Consider the following 12,355-nt stretch of genomic DNA (forward strand, 5'->3'; position numbering starts at 1 on the left):
ATTCACCTGACCCGCACATCTTTGGACTGTGGGAGGAAACCGGAGCACCCGGAGGAAACCCACGCAGACACGGGGAGAACGTGCAAACTCCACACAGTCAGTCGCCTGAGTCGGGAATTGAACCCGGGTCTCAGGTGCTGCGAGGCAGCAGTGCTAACCACTGTGCCTTTGTGCTAGGTCCACTGCTTCTTGTCATTTATATAAACAATTTGGATGTGAACATAGGAGATCTAGTTTGTCGCCTGCAAACAGACTCCAAATTGGAGGTGTAGTGAACAGCGAAGAAGGTTACCTCAGAGTTCAGCGGGATCTTGATCAGATGGACCAATGGGCTGAGTGGCAGATGGAGTTTAATTTAGGTAAATGTAGGTACTGCATTTTGGAAAAGCATATCAAAACAAGGCTTTAATACCCTAATGGTACGGTCCTGGAGATGCGTTGCTGACAAAGAGACCTTGGAGTGCGGGTTCGTAGTTCCTCGAAAGTGGAGTCTCAGGTAGACCGGGTTGTGAAGAATGTTTGGTATGTTTGCCTTTATTGGTCAGTGCATTGAGAATAGGAGTTGGGAGGTCATGTTGCGGCTGTACAGGACATTGGTTCGGCCACTTTTGGAATGTCGCATTCAATTCTGGTCTCCTTGCTATCGGAAGTATGTTGTAAAGAGTTGAGAAAAGATTTATAAGGACACTGGCAGGGTTGGAGTTATAGGGAGAGGCTGAATAGTCCTGGAGTGTGGAAGACGGAGGGATGACCTTATAGAGATTTATAAGGGGCATGAGTAGCCGAGGTCTTTTCCCTGGGGTGGAGGAGTCCAAAACTTGAGAGCATAAGTATAAGACGAGAGTGGAAAGATTTAAAAGGGTCCAAAGAAGCAACTTTTTTTATGCAGAGTGCTGTGTGAGCTGCCAGAGGAAGTAGTGGAGGCTGGTACAATTACAACATTTAAAAGGCACCTGGATGGGTACGTGAATCTGAAGGATTTAGAGGGATATGGGTCAAATGCTGGCAAAGGGAGCTAGATTAATTTAGGATATCTGTTCGGCATGGATGAGTTGGACCAAAAGTTTCCATGTGTATGGCTCTATGACACCAAATGTGGAATATAAAGCTATTCTCATTAATGGTGACCATGAATTTATCATCAATTGGCATTTTCAAAAAAAAATCCATGCTTTCAAACGTCCTTTAGTTAAAGAAATCTGTTGTTCTTAACCGGACTGGCCTACATGTGATGCCAGCCCTACAGCAATGTGGTTTGCTCTTATCTGCCATCTGAAATGGCCTACCAAGCCACTCAGTTCAAAGACTGTTTAGGATAATTCAAAGACACCCAACTCCATGAAAGACTAAAGGAAATGAACATTTCTAACTTTTTAACTCTTCACAACATACTTTCAGCTTCCCCACACTTCCTCTTTTTGCGTTTCTGCCCTTCACGTCCTTGCCATATGCCACCTCCCTCTCCAACCTTCCCACTTGCAACCTTTTTTGCTTTCTGCTTCTGTCACCATCTTTCTGAGCTCCTGCTCACAATGTGGATTCAGGATAAGATTCCAGTGAGTGGGAAGTTCATGGAAGGAAGCAGTGAGAAGGACAGAGCACAACAGTCAGCGAGAGCATCACAGAGGGAGGCGGTGAGTGGGAGGGTCATGGAGGGAGGAGGTGTGTATTTATAGAGTGAAGAGGTAAGTGGGAGGATCATGAAGGGAAGCAGGAAGCATAAAACTATTTGTATGCTATATCCAGCAAATCTTTGGGCATACTGAATTCAAAGTAAACGCTGTCCCAGGAAAGTGGTCAGACAGATACAGCATTGATTTTATTGGGAACTACAGAGTCACAGATGAAGGTGAGTGTGTGGATTCAGGAGAGGAAACCCGTTAATACTTGGGCAGTATGAACAGTGATTTAAGAGTTTATTTAATTGCAGAAGTGTACTTTCTCTACTTTGCAACCAAATACATTTTTCAAATGGAATGGTGACTAATTTCATCTAGATAGGGATTTTGAAATTATGTACACTGTTTCTTGCCTTGTCTTTATTTCAGTTCTAGTGTGGTAAGCAGGGTACAGTTAAGTGTAGGCCTGACCCTTAGACACTTTAAAATGGACATAACTTTTCATACATTCAAAGCTCCTGCTTATTCCTTTCATTCCATTTGTGCATCATCTTCTATCTTGCATGACCCACAGCATTTTTGAAGTATTGTAAACACTTCTTCAAACGGTTACTTTAATCAGTTAGAATCATAGAATCAAGTCCATTTGACCCTCCAAAGAACATCACACCCAGATCCTCCCCGTATCCTATTCCCATAACCTTGAATTTACTACTTTCCAGTGAGCAAAGGAAAGAGTTTAGAGGGAAATCCAGAGTTTCTGGTGGTTCATTATGTTGAGTGTAAGTGATAAAATCACAATTAGTGATCTTAACTGTATTGGGGAAAAAAAACAAAAGAATAGCAGAAACTGGAAATCAGAACCAAAATCAAAAAACTGCTGGAAAAACTCAGTGGGTCTGGCAACATCTGTGAAGAGAAGTCAGTTAATGTTTCAGGACCATTTAAAATTTGGAGACCTATCAGATAAACAAAGGGTTAGATAGGGTGGACAGTGAGAACCTTTTTCCTCAGTTGGTGATGACTATCGCGAGAGGACATAGCTATAAATTGTGGGGTGATATAGGACAGATATCAAAGGTAGTTTCTTCACTCAGAAAGTAGTAGGGCGTGGAACGCACTGCCTACAGCAGTAGTAGACTCACCACCTTTGAGGGCATTTAAATGGTCATTGGATAAACTTATGGATGAAAATCGAATAGTGTAGGTTAGATGGGCTTCAGATTGGTTCCACAGTTTGGCACAATATCAAGGGCCGAAGGCCTGTGCTGCACTAATGTTCTATGTTCAGTGATTCTTCATTTCTGCCAGACCTGCTGAATTTTTTCCTGCAATTTCTGTTTTTGTTAACTATATTGGTAGTTGGAGTAAGTGTTAAGTGTTTGTGATAACTGGCATGTGATCATTTGTGAAAAGTACCTGTTGGAATGTAGTCAGCACTGAATCACTAACCTTCAAGTAAAAATTAGAGTGAATATGTACAACTAAAATTTCAAGACAAATTCAATCAAAAGCCTCTATATTCTATGTCAAGGTTTCCTAATTGTTCTGAAGGGTCAGTGGACCCAAACAATTAACTCTGCTTTCTCTCCAAAGATGTTGTCAGACCTGCTGAGTTTTTATAGCTATTTGTTTTTGTTTCTGATTTCCAGCATCTGCAGTTCTTTGCTTTTTTTTTCTCTGCTTGTAATGATTATATTACACATCGATACACTTATCCTTTAGGCTGCCAACTGTTTACTCATTCATGCATGTCTTTTGATAACACAATCAGATGGTTGATGACTTATATACACCCATTCCTAAAGACGTTATGGACTTTATGGTGGTTTATTATGCCACTTAATTAGAATGCTTCATAAATTACTCATGGTGTAGACGGAGTGCCTGATAAGTTTTGCAATCTGTATCCCTACTGCCTAGGAAGGTAATGGTAATATTACTGGACTAGGCAAGCTGAACCCCATGCTGATGTTTTGGGAAGATTGGTTGGTTCAATTCCATCATAGTAAAGAGTGAAATTCAAATTTAATAAAAAAAAACTAACCTAATGATGATCCAACTGTTTTAAAAAAAAACTTCTCGCATATACTTTAGGGAAATCCGCTGACCTTACCTGGTTGGGCCTGTATGTGACTTAAGGCTGTCAGCAATGTGATTAACTCTTAATTTCCCTCTGGGCACTTCAGGATTGGTATTGAATTTTGGCTTAGCCAGCATTCCCATGAATGAATAAAAATAACTAAAGCTATGTCACCTTCCTTTGAGATTTACTGGGCTTGGAATAACAGTGTCATGGGATTGTAGGTTTGAATTCCAGAATTACTTGGCTTAATATTCAAACTAATGCATTTAAAAGCCTATAAACCTGACTCCTAATTTTAAATTCTACTTTAATCTGATCAGTTGCACCCCTTCCAAATTCCATAGGATTCCGTAAGAATTCATCACCAAGCATTTTTCAGATCAGAGATACATTTTGTTCAGTTTTGATATTTTACCTCTTTCATCCGCTGCCTTTTATTAATCTACTAATAACAAATTAGTACTGGAACCAATCTTTTCTCAGTGTTATATTTATTTATCATGTTAAAGATAATGACTATACCTTCTAATTTAACAATTCCATGCTTTAAGTATTCTGTCCTTTTGGATCAGGGCAGGTGAAACTTGAATGTGGATTTTCTGGCCCTAATGTAGGGAAGGGAACTCCCACTGTATGCAGGAGTCTAAATCTTTAAAAATGAGAGATCCACAGCTTGGTCATCTCTAAATTGACCTTTATTTTGTTATATAACCTATTTAAGGTACAGTATCTACTTCACTTTTGTGCCTTTCTGAATGACTGTCACAAGATCATCAATCTTTCACTTGCACTGTCTGAGGGTCTTCCCCCTTCAGTCAGGTACACATGAACATCTGGGATGTAAGAGTCATTTCCAGATTCACTATTGCTTCTTGCACTTTTTTCTTACTCACTACTCTTTTAGTCATTCTGCCAATCCTCCCTTGACCATTAGAGCTGACAATGTGTTGCTGGAAAAGCGCAGCAGGTCAGGCAGCATCCAAGGAGCAGGAGAATCTACATTTCGGGCATGAGCCCTTCTTCCTGAAGAAGGGCTCATGCCCGAAACGTCGATTCTCCTGCTCCTTGGTTGCTGCCTGACCTGCTACACTTTTCCAGCAACACATTTTCAGCTCTGATCTACAGTCCTCGCTTTTTCCCTTGACCATCATCCCAACATTCAATCAATATTTCCTTGTACGTTGCACAACTGTCACATCTGTTCATTCACTAGACTTTTTGGAGTCACCAGATATCCAGCTTGGGCGGTTGTCCATTAGATGTGATAGCTTTGTCCTGTATCACTGTTACTCACACTGCCACAGTATAGCCCTTGATCTACCATATTGTGTTAGTCAGAAACATTCATCACAAAATGAGGACAGACTCTCATTCCTGTGGAATGAGAATAGTGCTGTCTTTGTCTCACACTGCTCTTTCCAGCAGGATTTTCTTTTGATAAGTTGCGTGAACAAGGTATTTATGAAACATTAGGACAGTTTGTTTCTTTCCTGTCTGACTTTTATCATCTAATGTTTAATAGTTTTCTAACATTCTGATGTGAAATATCAGGTTTTGTTAAGTGGATACAATAATGTCCTTAAAAAAGGATAATTCCATGGATGCTGGAAATCTGAAATAAATACAGAATGCTGGAAAAACTCAGCAGTCTGGTGGCATTTTTTAAAGAGAAGTAGAGTTAGTGTTTTGAGTCTCTTAATGACTCTTTAGAATCTGTTCAGTTCTGAACAAGAGTCACTGGACTCGTAACATTAACTCTGTGTTTCTCTGTCCACAGATGCTGCCAGACCTGTGAGTTTCTCCTGCATTCTCTGCTTGTTATAATAATGCTGAAAATGTGTTGCTGGAAAAGCGCAGCAGGTCAGGCAGCATCTAAGGAGCAGGAAATCGACATTTCGGGCATGAGCCCTGTCCTGATTGGACAGATACAGTGACTTGGCAAAACGATTTACTTTATCATATGCTATGTCAAGTTTCTTAGAAGGTGTACTCAATGGCATGAGTATTTCACTACAAATTAGATCAGTACTGATAATATAGCTGACTACAGCCAATATTAAATGAAACTGCAACTCTCTGTAGTCTCCTGTTACATTGTCATGGCCAACAAAAAAAGCTTTTAATATTAACTTTGTGTCAATCCTTGCTACCTAATGAGTTCAAGATAAAATTTGCTTTATATTTTATTTCCTTTTCATTGCATGTTTTAATATTTTTCTGTTTTCTCTGGTTTCGCTTTGCAGCACACCTACTAAAAATGCATCTGTTCCTTTTCCTCTCCATTTCTATCCCTTTGACTCTGTAAGATAGACTCTTCTGTCATTCAGTCTCCTGTCTTTCACTTTATCACAAACTTTTGTTCCACGCATCCTTTGCTCAAAATAGGTCATTTTGATAACCCTGCCTGCCTGATTTTGGATGTTAACTGCAGAATGGTATTTCAGGTAATTTATGCACTATAATCTTAGCATTCCTGAAATTCAGTGAGAATTCATTCTCTTTCAACCTATTGTGAATCCTTACATCCTTTAAGGGAATGCACTGCCATAGTGGTAGTGTCACTAGACTAGTGATCTAAAGCTTCATATTAATGTTCTGGCTACCTAGGTGCAAATTCCACCATGGCAAATGGCATTGTTCAAAATCATTAAATATCTGGAATCAGTGGCGATCATTTAACCACTGTTGATTGGTTTTTAAAAAAATCATCTGGTTCACTAATATATTTTAAGGAAGGAAGCTTCTATCTTATAAGTGACTCCAGATTCACAGCACTGTGTGGACTTTTAACTGTCCTGTGGGCAATTAGTAATGGGAAGTAAATGTTGGTATAGCCAGTGGCGCGCACATTCCTTGGACAAGTAAACATTGTATTATTGTATCTATTGTCTTGAGTTCTGTATTCTACATCAATGTGGAATGCGTATTTGTTACGTAAACGCCAAAGGAAATGACCATTCTCAGGCATTTCTTAAAGCAGCAGACTTCTGATTGAACAGGCTCTCCTCTAGTATTAAGACACCAGTTAGAACAGGAGCCTGTCCATCCAAAACACCTTCTGTGCAACCATAGCAATTCTGTGTTGTCTGAAATCTATCGAAACCTGATCATATTTAGTCAACAGTTAACAGATTCCTTTTGTAAATTTTCAGCAAAGGATTCCAATGACAGTTCTGATTCTTCATTATCTAGTCACAGGAATCCTTTCCACACACCTCTCCTGAATTTATTTCTTGTAGGAAGTAAGAAATAAGATTTCACCTTATTTCTTCTTTGTAGGGTTAATAATAGGTGTATTTTCCTTAGGATGGGGGATTTCAAGACTAGCAGACATATTTTTAAGGTGAGAAGGGAGTTTTTAAAAAGATTTAAGAGGGTGGTTCACTTATGAAATGAACTTCCTGAGAAAGTGATGGATGCATGCACAATTACAACGTTGCACAGATACTTGGGTAAGTACATAAATAGGAAAAGGTTTGGAAGAATAAAGGCCAGGAATAGACAAGTGGGACTAGTTTAATTTGGGATTATGTTTGACATGGTCTGGTTGGATCAAAGGGTCTGTTTCCATGCTATGACATAATCCATTTATGCATTAACTCCATATCCAATATACAAACAGCGCCTCCGTATTCTATAAACTTCTACACGTTCATTTTTGCATGTTTTCTCCACCTAATTTTTTTTCATATTCTACAGTTCAAACCCACAGTTAACACAGGTGTTAAAGAACTTTGTTGCCCAGCCATCTCTCCCAACCACAGTCACTTCTGGGCCACTACCTTGACCCACTGGATCATCAAGAACGCTTGTTCAATTAAGTTTCTTTTCACTGCATTCTTTCCTGTTCATCTGGATATCGTAGCAATATAGTAGTGTTTGAGGACTTTAGCTATCCAACACCACAAAGGCCAGCAATTATGCCTAAGACTTTCCGACCTTCCTGTCTGTACGATTTGATAACATGTAAGAAGTGTCTTCATACATTGAATTATTGTGTAGCCTGTGTATCCTGATTGTAATGTACCTTTTTTCAAAGGCAGAAACACTGTACTTCTGTCAGAGGTTCACATTAATGTGAAACCCAAATATACTAAATTTCAGTTTCTTCCTTTTGTTTTTGTTCCAGTTTCAAAAAAACATGGTAAACTCATCACCTTCTTGCGCACCTTCATGAAGTCACGGCCAACCAAACAGAAGCTGAAACAGCGAGGAATCCTGAAGGAACGTGTGTTTGGATGTGACCTAGGTGAACACCTGCTCAACTCTGGTCATGATGGTAAGTCTCAAAAGTGCAGAGGTGTTTATAGCAAATATTTAACTGGTACTTGTGTTTGTGCAGCTGCTATTGTGTTGTACATCCTTAGTTTATCTGTTGAGTTATGTTAAACTATATCCATGACCTCTTTGAGACTCTGGTGTGAGTGACACGTATTGATAATTAGTGCTGTGGATTCTGATAAACACAAGAGATAGAAGTTCAATTTGGAAGTACTTTACTGTGTTTATCATAGAATCGTAGAAAGATAACACAAAAAGAGGCCATTCAACCTTTTGTGTTCAGACTATCTGTGAGAATATTTGGAGAATCCCATAGCACGGGCTTTTCTCCACAGCACTGCAAAAGTTTTCGGACTGGTTTCATATCTAACTGCTTCTGAAAGCCACAACTGAATCTGCCTCCATCACAATCGTGGGCAATACATTATTTGCTATGTAAAATTATTTTACATTTAAGCCTCCTGGAGAGGCTTAAACCAGAGATTAATGGGAGCAGTATCTCTCCATCTATTTTGTCGAGACTTCTCTTAATTATTAATGCATCAAATTTCCTATCAGCCTTCTCTTCACTTAAGAAAATAATTCCAAGTAGGCATCTTAAATGCCTTATCAGAAGTTTTTGATCCTTGGAACTGTTCTTGAGTATTTTTCCTGCAGTTTCTTTCTAAACCTTTACAGAATTGGACATTGTATTCTTGTTGAGGATAATCTTGTGTTTTATCAAGATGTCTCATCATAACTTTTATACTCTGCTTCTCTGTATAAAGCCTACAATCTTATTGGCCTTTTTCAACCTTGTTCTCATTTTGTCCTGTCACTTCCAATGATCTGTGTAAATTTGACTTCCAACTTTCTTAAATTCCCTCTTCTGTTTCTCATAGGAAGGGGACGGAAAATGGAAGATAATTGAGCCTCACTATTCCAAAAGCCATCACAAATATATCCAATTAAAACAATTCACCTGATTTCAGTTACTGTCCAGGATAAAAGTAAATCATGCCAGTTTTAATCAATAACAAATTGTAACTTTTTTAAAAAAATAGACTTATTCTTTATCAAATGGCAAAACAATGGATTACGAGCTACTGCTATGCAGCTTCAGCTACACTCCTTTACAACACCAAATGTGCACGTGTTCATGAAGTTTGACAGAAAACAAACTAATGGCTTGACACAAAAGCTATGGTCAGGGACAAAACTCTGGATAGAGTCCAAGCCACACAAGTGGGATGAATTGTTTTTCCATTTCTGCTGACGTTTTTTTTTAGCAACAATGTCACAATATTGTCCATAGTATGATGGTCAATATTTGATGAAAGAGCCAATTAGATAGACCTGGATTTTTTCATGTACTACAATTCATTCTTTTCAGAGTCCCTGACTGTTATTTTTGCTGTCAAAGAGAGAAAGTGAGAGAGGTGTTTCTTGAATGCAGGTTCCTGGATGTTGGGATGTACTGCCTTACAACATAAAAAGCAAATTTAAAGGGTATTGATAGGCAGTTTTTCCTTAACTTAGGACTACCTGTCTTATAAAGTATCAACAACACTGCTCCATAAAGTAACGCATATGCCACCATTCAATCTCACTTGTAAAGAACGCTCTTCAGATTTTAGCTATTTATCAGTATTCCAATATTAGTCCAAAAAGGAAAAAAAACTGTGGTGCTTACATTTTGCACTTGTCTGTATTCAATTTCATTTGCCACATATCATCCATTTCACCAGCCTTTCAGTGGCCTCTTCATATCTAATACAATCCTACTCACTGTTCAAAATATTTCCAAATTTTGAAATTGTACCCTGTATATCCCCAGGTTCAGTCAAAACATAGACCACTAAAAAAATTGGTACTATTAGTAGTTATCCCTACAGGATTCAGTTGTTTACCTTCCTCCAGACTGAAAATACTGTTACAACTGTTCTGTTTTCTGCCACTCAGGCCATTCTGTATCTAAACTGTTTCTGTCCCTTTGAGCCAATTTGGGGCACTTCATCAAATTCTTTCTTGGAAATTCATATGCACTACATTAATAGCATTGCCTCATTTAAACATTTTGAAACAAGCTAATTAAATGCTGTTTGCTCTTATATAATTCACAATAATCCAGTTGACTGTTAATTTTGTCTCAAATATTATTTTCTAAAAGCTTTCCCACCAGGGAAGCTAAACTGATTGGCTGCTGTTACTAAGTATATCCCAGCACTCTTTTTCTAAACAAGGGTGTAGCATTTACATTACTCCAGTTCTCTGGCACCAACCCTGTACCTGAGGAGGAGTTGGAAGATAATTGCTAGGTTTTATCCTTAATTCTGTCCATATCCTCAGGTAAATCACATTTGACCCCAGTGATATATTTGAAGTACACCCAATCTTATTTATTTGCTTATGGAATACAGATGTCACTTTAGAGTCCAGCATTTATTTCCCATCTGTAAGTGCCTTTGTATAGGTGATAGTGAGCTGCTTTCTAGAGCCACTGTAGTTTATGGTGGTGCAGGTGCACCCACAATGCTTTAGGAGTTCCAGAATTTTGACCTAGCACTAGTGAAGGAGCACTGCATGGATCTAAGTCAAGATGTTATGTGTGAATTGAAGAGGAGCTTGCAGATAGTGTGCTCCCATGCTCTTTGCCCTTGTCATTCTATGTGGTATTACTCATGGTTTGGAATGTGTTTTTGAAAGCACCTTGATTAATTGCTGCAGTGTGTCTCAGCAATTTTTTTTAGCCTACTTAAAATCTCAGCTATCTCATCTATCACTATGACTTTTAAAATTCCTCTGTGTCCTTACTGCTCCCTGTCTTTGTAACCTCCTTCAGCCATGCCTCCTGTAAAATATCTGAGCTGCTCTATTTCTAGTGTATTGCACATCCTGCTGCACCTTTTGGCAGCCATACCTTCAACTGTCTGAGCCCAAACATTGGGATTCTTCCGCTAAACATCTTGACCTCTCTTTCCCATGTTAAAGTGGTGCTTAAAACATGGCTATTTGACTAAGCTGTCAGAACCCTGTCCTTATGTTGCTCAGTCACAGTTGCCTGTGAAGCACCTTATGTTTGACTGTGTCAATGAAAGTTGTTATCATCAAAAGAGTTGATGTTTGTGCCAGGAGAGCTGGCTTGTTTTTCTGTACTATTTTGAAGACCTGCGAGCCAAACAGACAAAACTTGTTGATAAGGACGCCTGAAAAGAATGATCTTGCAGTCATAGAGATGTAGAGCACAAAAGCAAACACTTTGGTCCAACTCATCCACGTCGACCAGATATAGAACAATACAGCACAGAACAGGCCCTTTGGCCCACGATGTTATGCCGAACATTTGTCCTAGCTTAAGCACCTATCCATGTACCTATCCAATTGCCGCTTAAAGGTCACCAATGATTCTGACTCTGCCACTCCCACAAGCAGCGCATTCCATGCCCCCACCACTCTCTGGGTAAAGAACCTACCCCTGACATCCGCCCTGTACCTTCACCCTTCACCTTAAATTTATGTCCACTTGAAACACTGTTGTACCCGGGGAAAAAGTCTCTGACTGTCTATCTATTCCCCTGATCATCTTATAAACCTCTATCAAGTCACCCTTCATCCTTCGCTGTTCCAATGAGAAAAGGCCTAGCACTCTCAACCTATCCTTGTAAGACGTATTCTCCATTCCAGGCAACATCCTGGTAAATCTTCTCTGCACCCACTCCAAAGCTTCCACATCTTTCCTAAAGTGAGGCGACCAGAACTGCACACAGTACTCCAAATGTGGCCTTACCAAGGTCCCGTACAGCTGCAACATCACCTCACGACTCTTGAATTCAATCCCTCTGCTAATGAACACTAATACACCATAGGCCTTCTTACAGGCTCTGTACGCCTGAGTGGCAACTTTCAAAGATCTATGAACATAGATCCCAAGATCCCTCTGCTCCTCACCCTTACTAAGAACCCTACCGTTAACCCTGTATTCCGCATTCTTATTTGACCTTCCAAAATGGACAACCTCACACTCGACAGGGTTGAATTCCATCTGCCACTCCTCAGCCCAGCTCTGCATCATATCCAAGTCTCTTTGCAGCTGACAACAGCCCACCTCACTATCCACAACTCCTCCAATCTTTGTATCGTTTGCAAATTTACTGACCCACCCTTCGACTCCCTCTTCCAAGTCATTAATAAAAATTACAAACAGCAGAGGACCCAGAACTGATCCCTGAGGACCCAGAACTGATCCCTGTGGAACTCCACTTGTAACTGGGCTCCAGGCTGAATATTTACCATCTACCACCACTCTCTGACTTCGACCGGTTAGCCAGTTCTCTATCCAACTGGCCAAATTTCCCACTATCCCATGCCTCCTGACTTTCCGCATAAGCCT

General features: G+C 39.7%; 1 protein-coding gene across 6 annotated transcripts in view; it reads left to right on the forward strand.

Annotated features, from left to right (window-relative positions):
- The window catches only part of arhgap32b (Rho GTPase activating protein 32b), a 574,866-nt gene that overhangs the window by 510,885 nt on the left and 51,626 nt on the right, over nt 1-12,355 (forward strand). For all 6 annotated transcript variants that reach the window (XM_060846659.1, XM_060846660.1, XM_060846663.1 and 3 more), the window contains one exon: nt 7,835-7,984. In XM_060846659.1, coding sequence (XP_060702642.1) covers nt 7,835-7,984 — 150 coding nt within the window. The remainder of the gene's footprint in view (nt 1-7,834; nt 7,985-12,355) is intronic.

Source organism: Hemiscyllium ocellatum, chromosome 29 (assembly GCF_020745735.1).
Source record: "Hemiscyllium ocellatum isolate sHemOce1 chromosome 29, sHemOce1.pat.X.cur, whole genome shotgun sequence".
In the NCBI taxonomy this organism is placed as follows: domain Eukaryota; kingdom Metazoa; phylum Chordata; class Chondrichthyes; order Orectolobiformes; family Hemiscylliidae; genus Hemiscyllium; species Hemiscyllium ocellatum.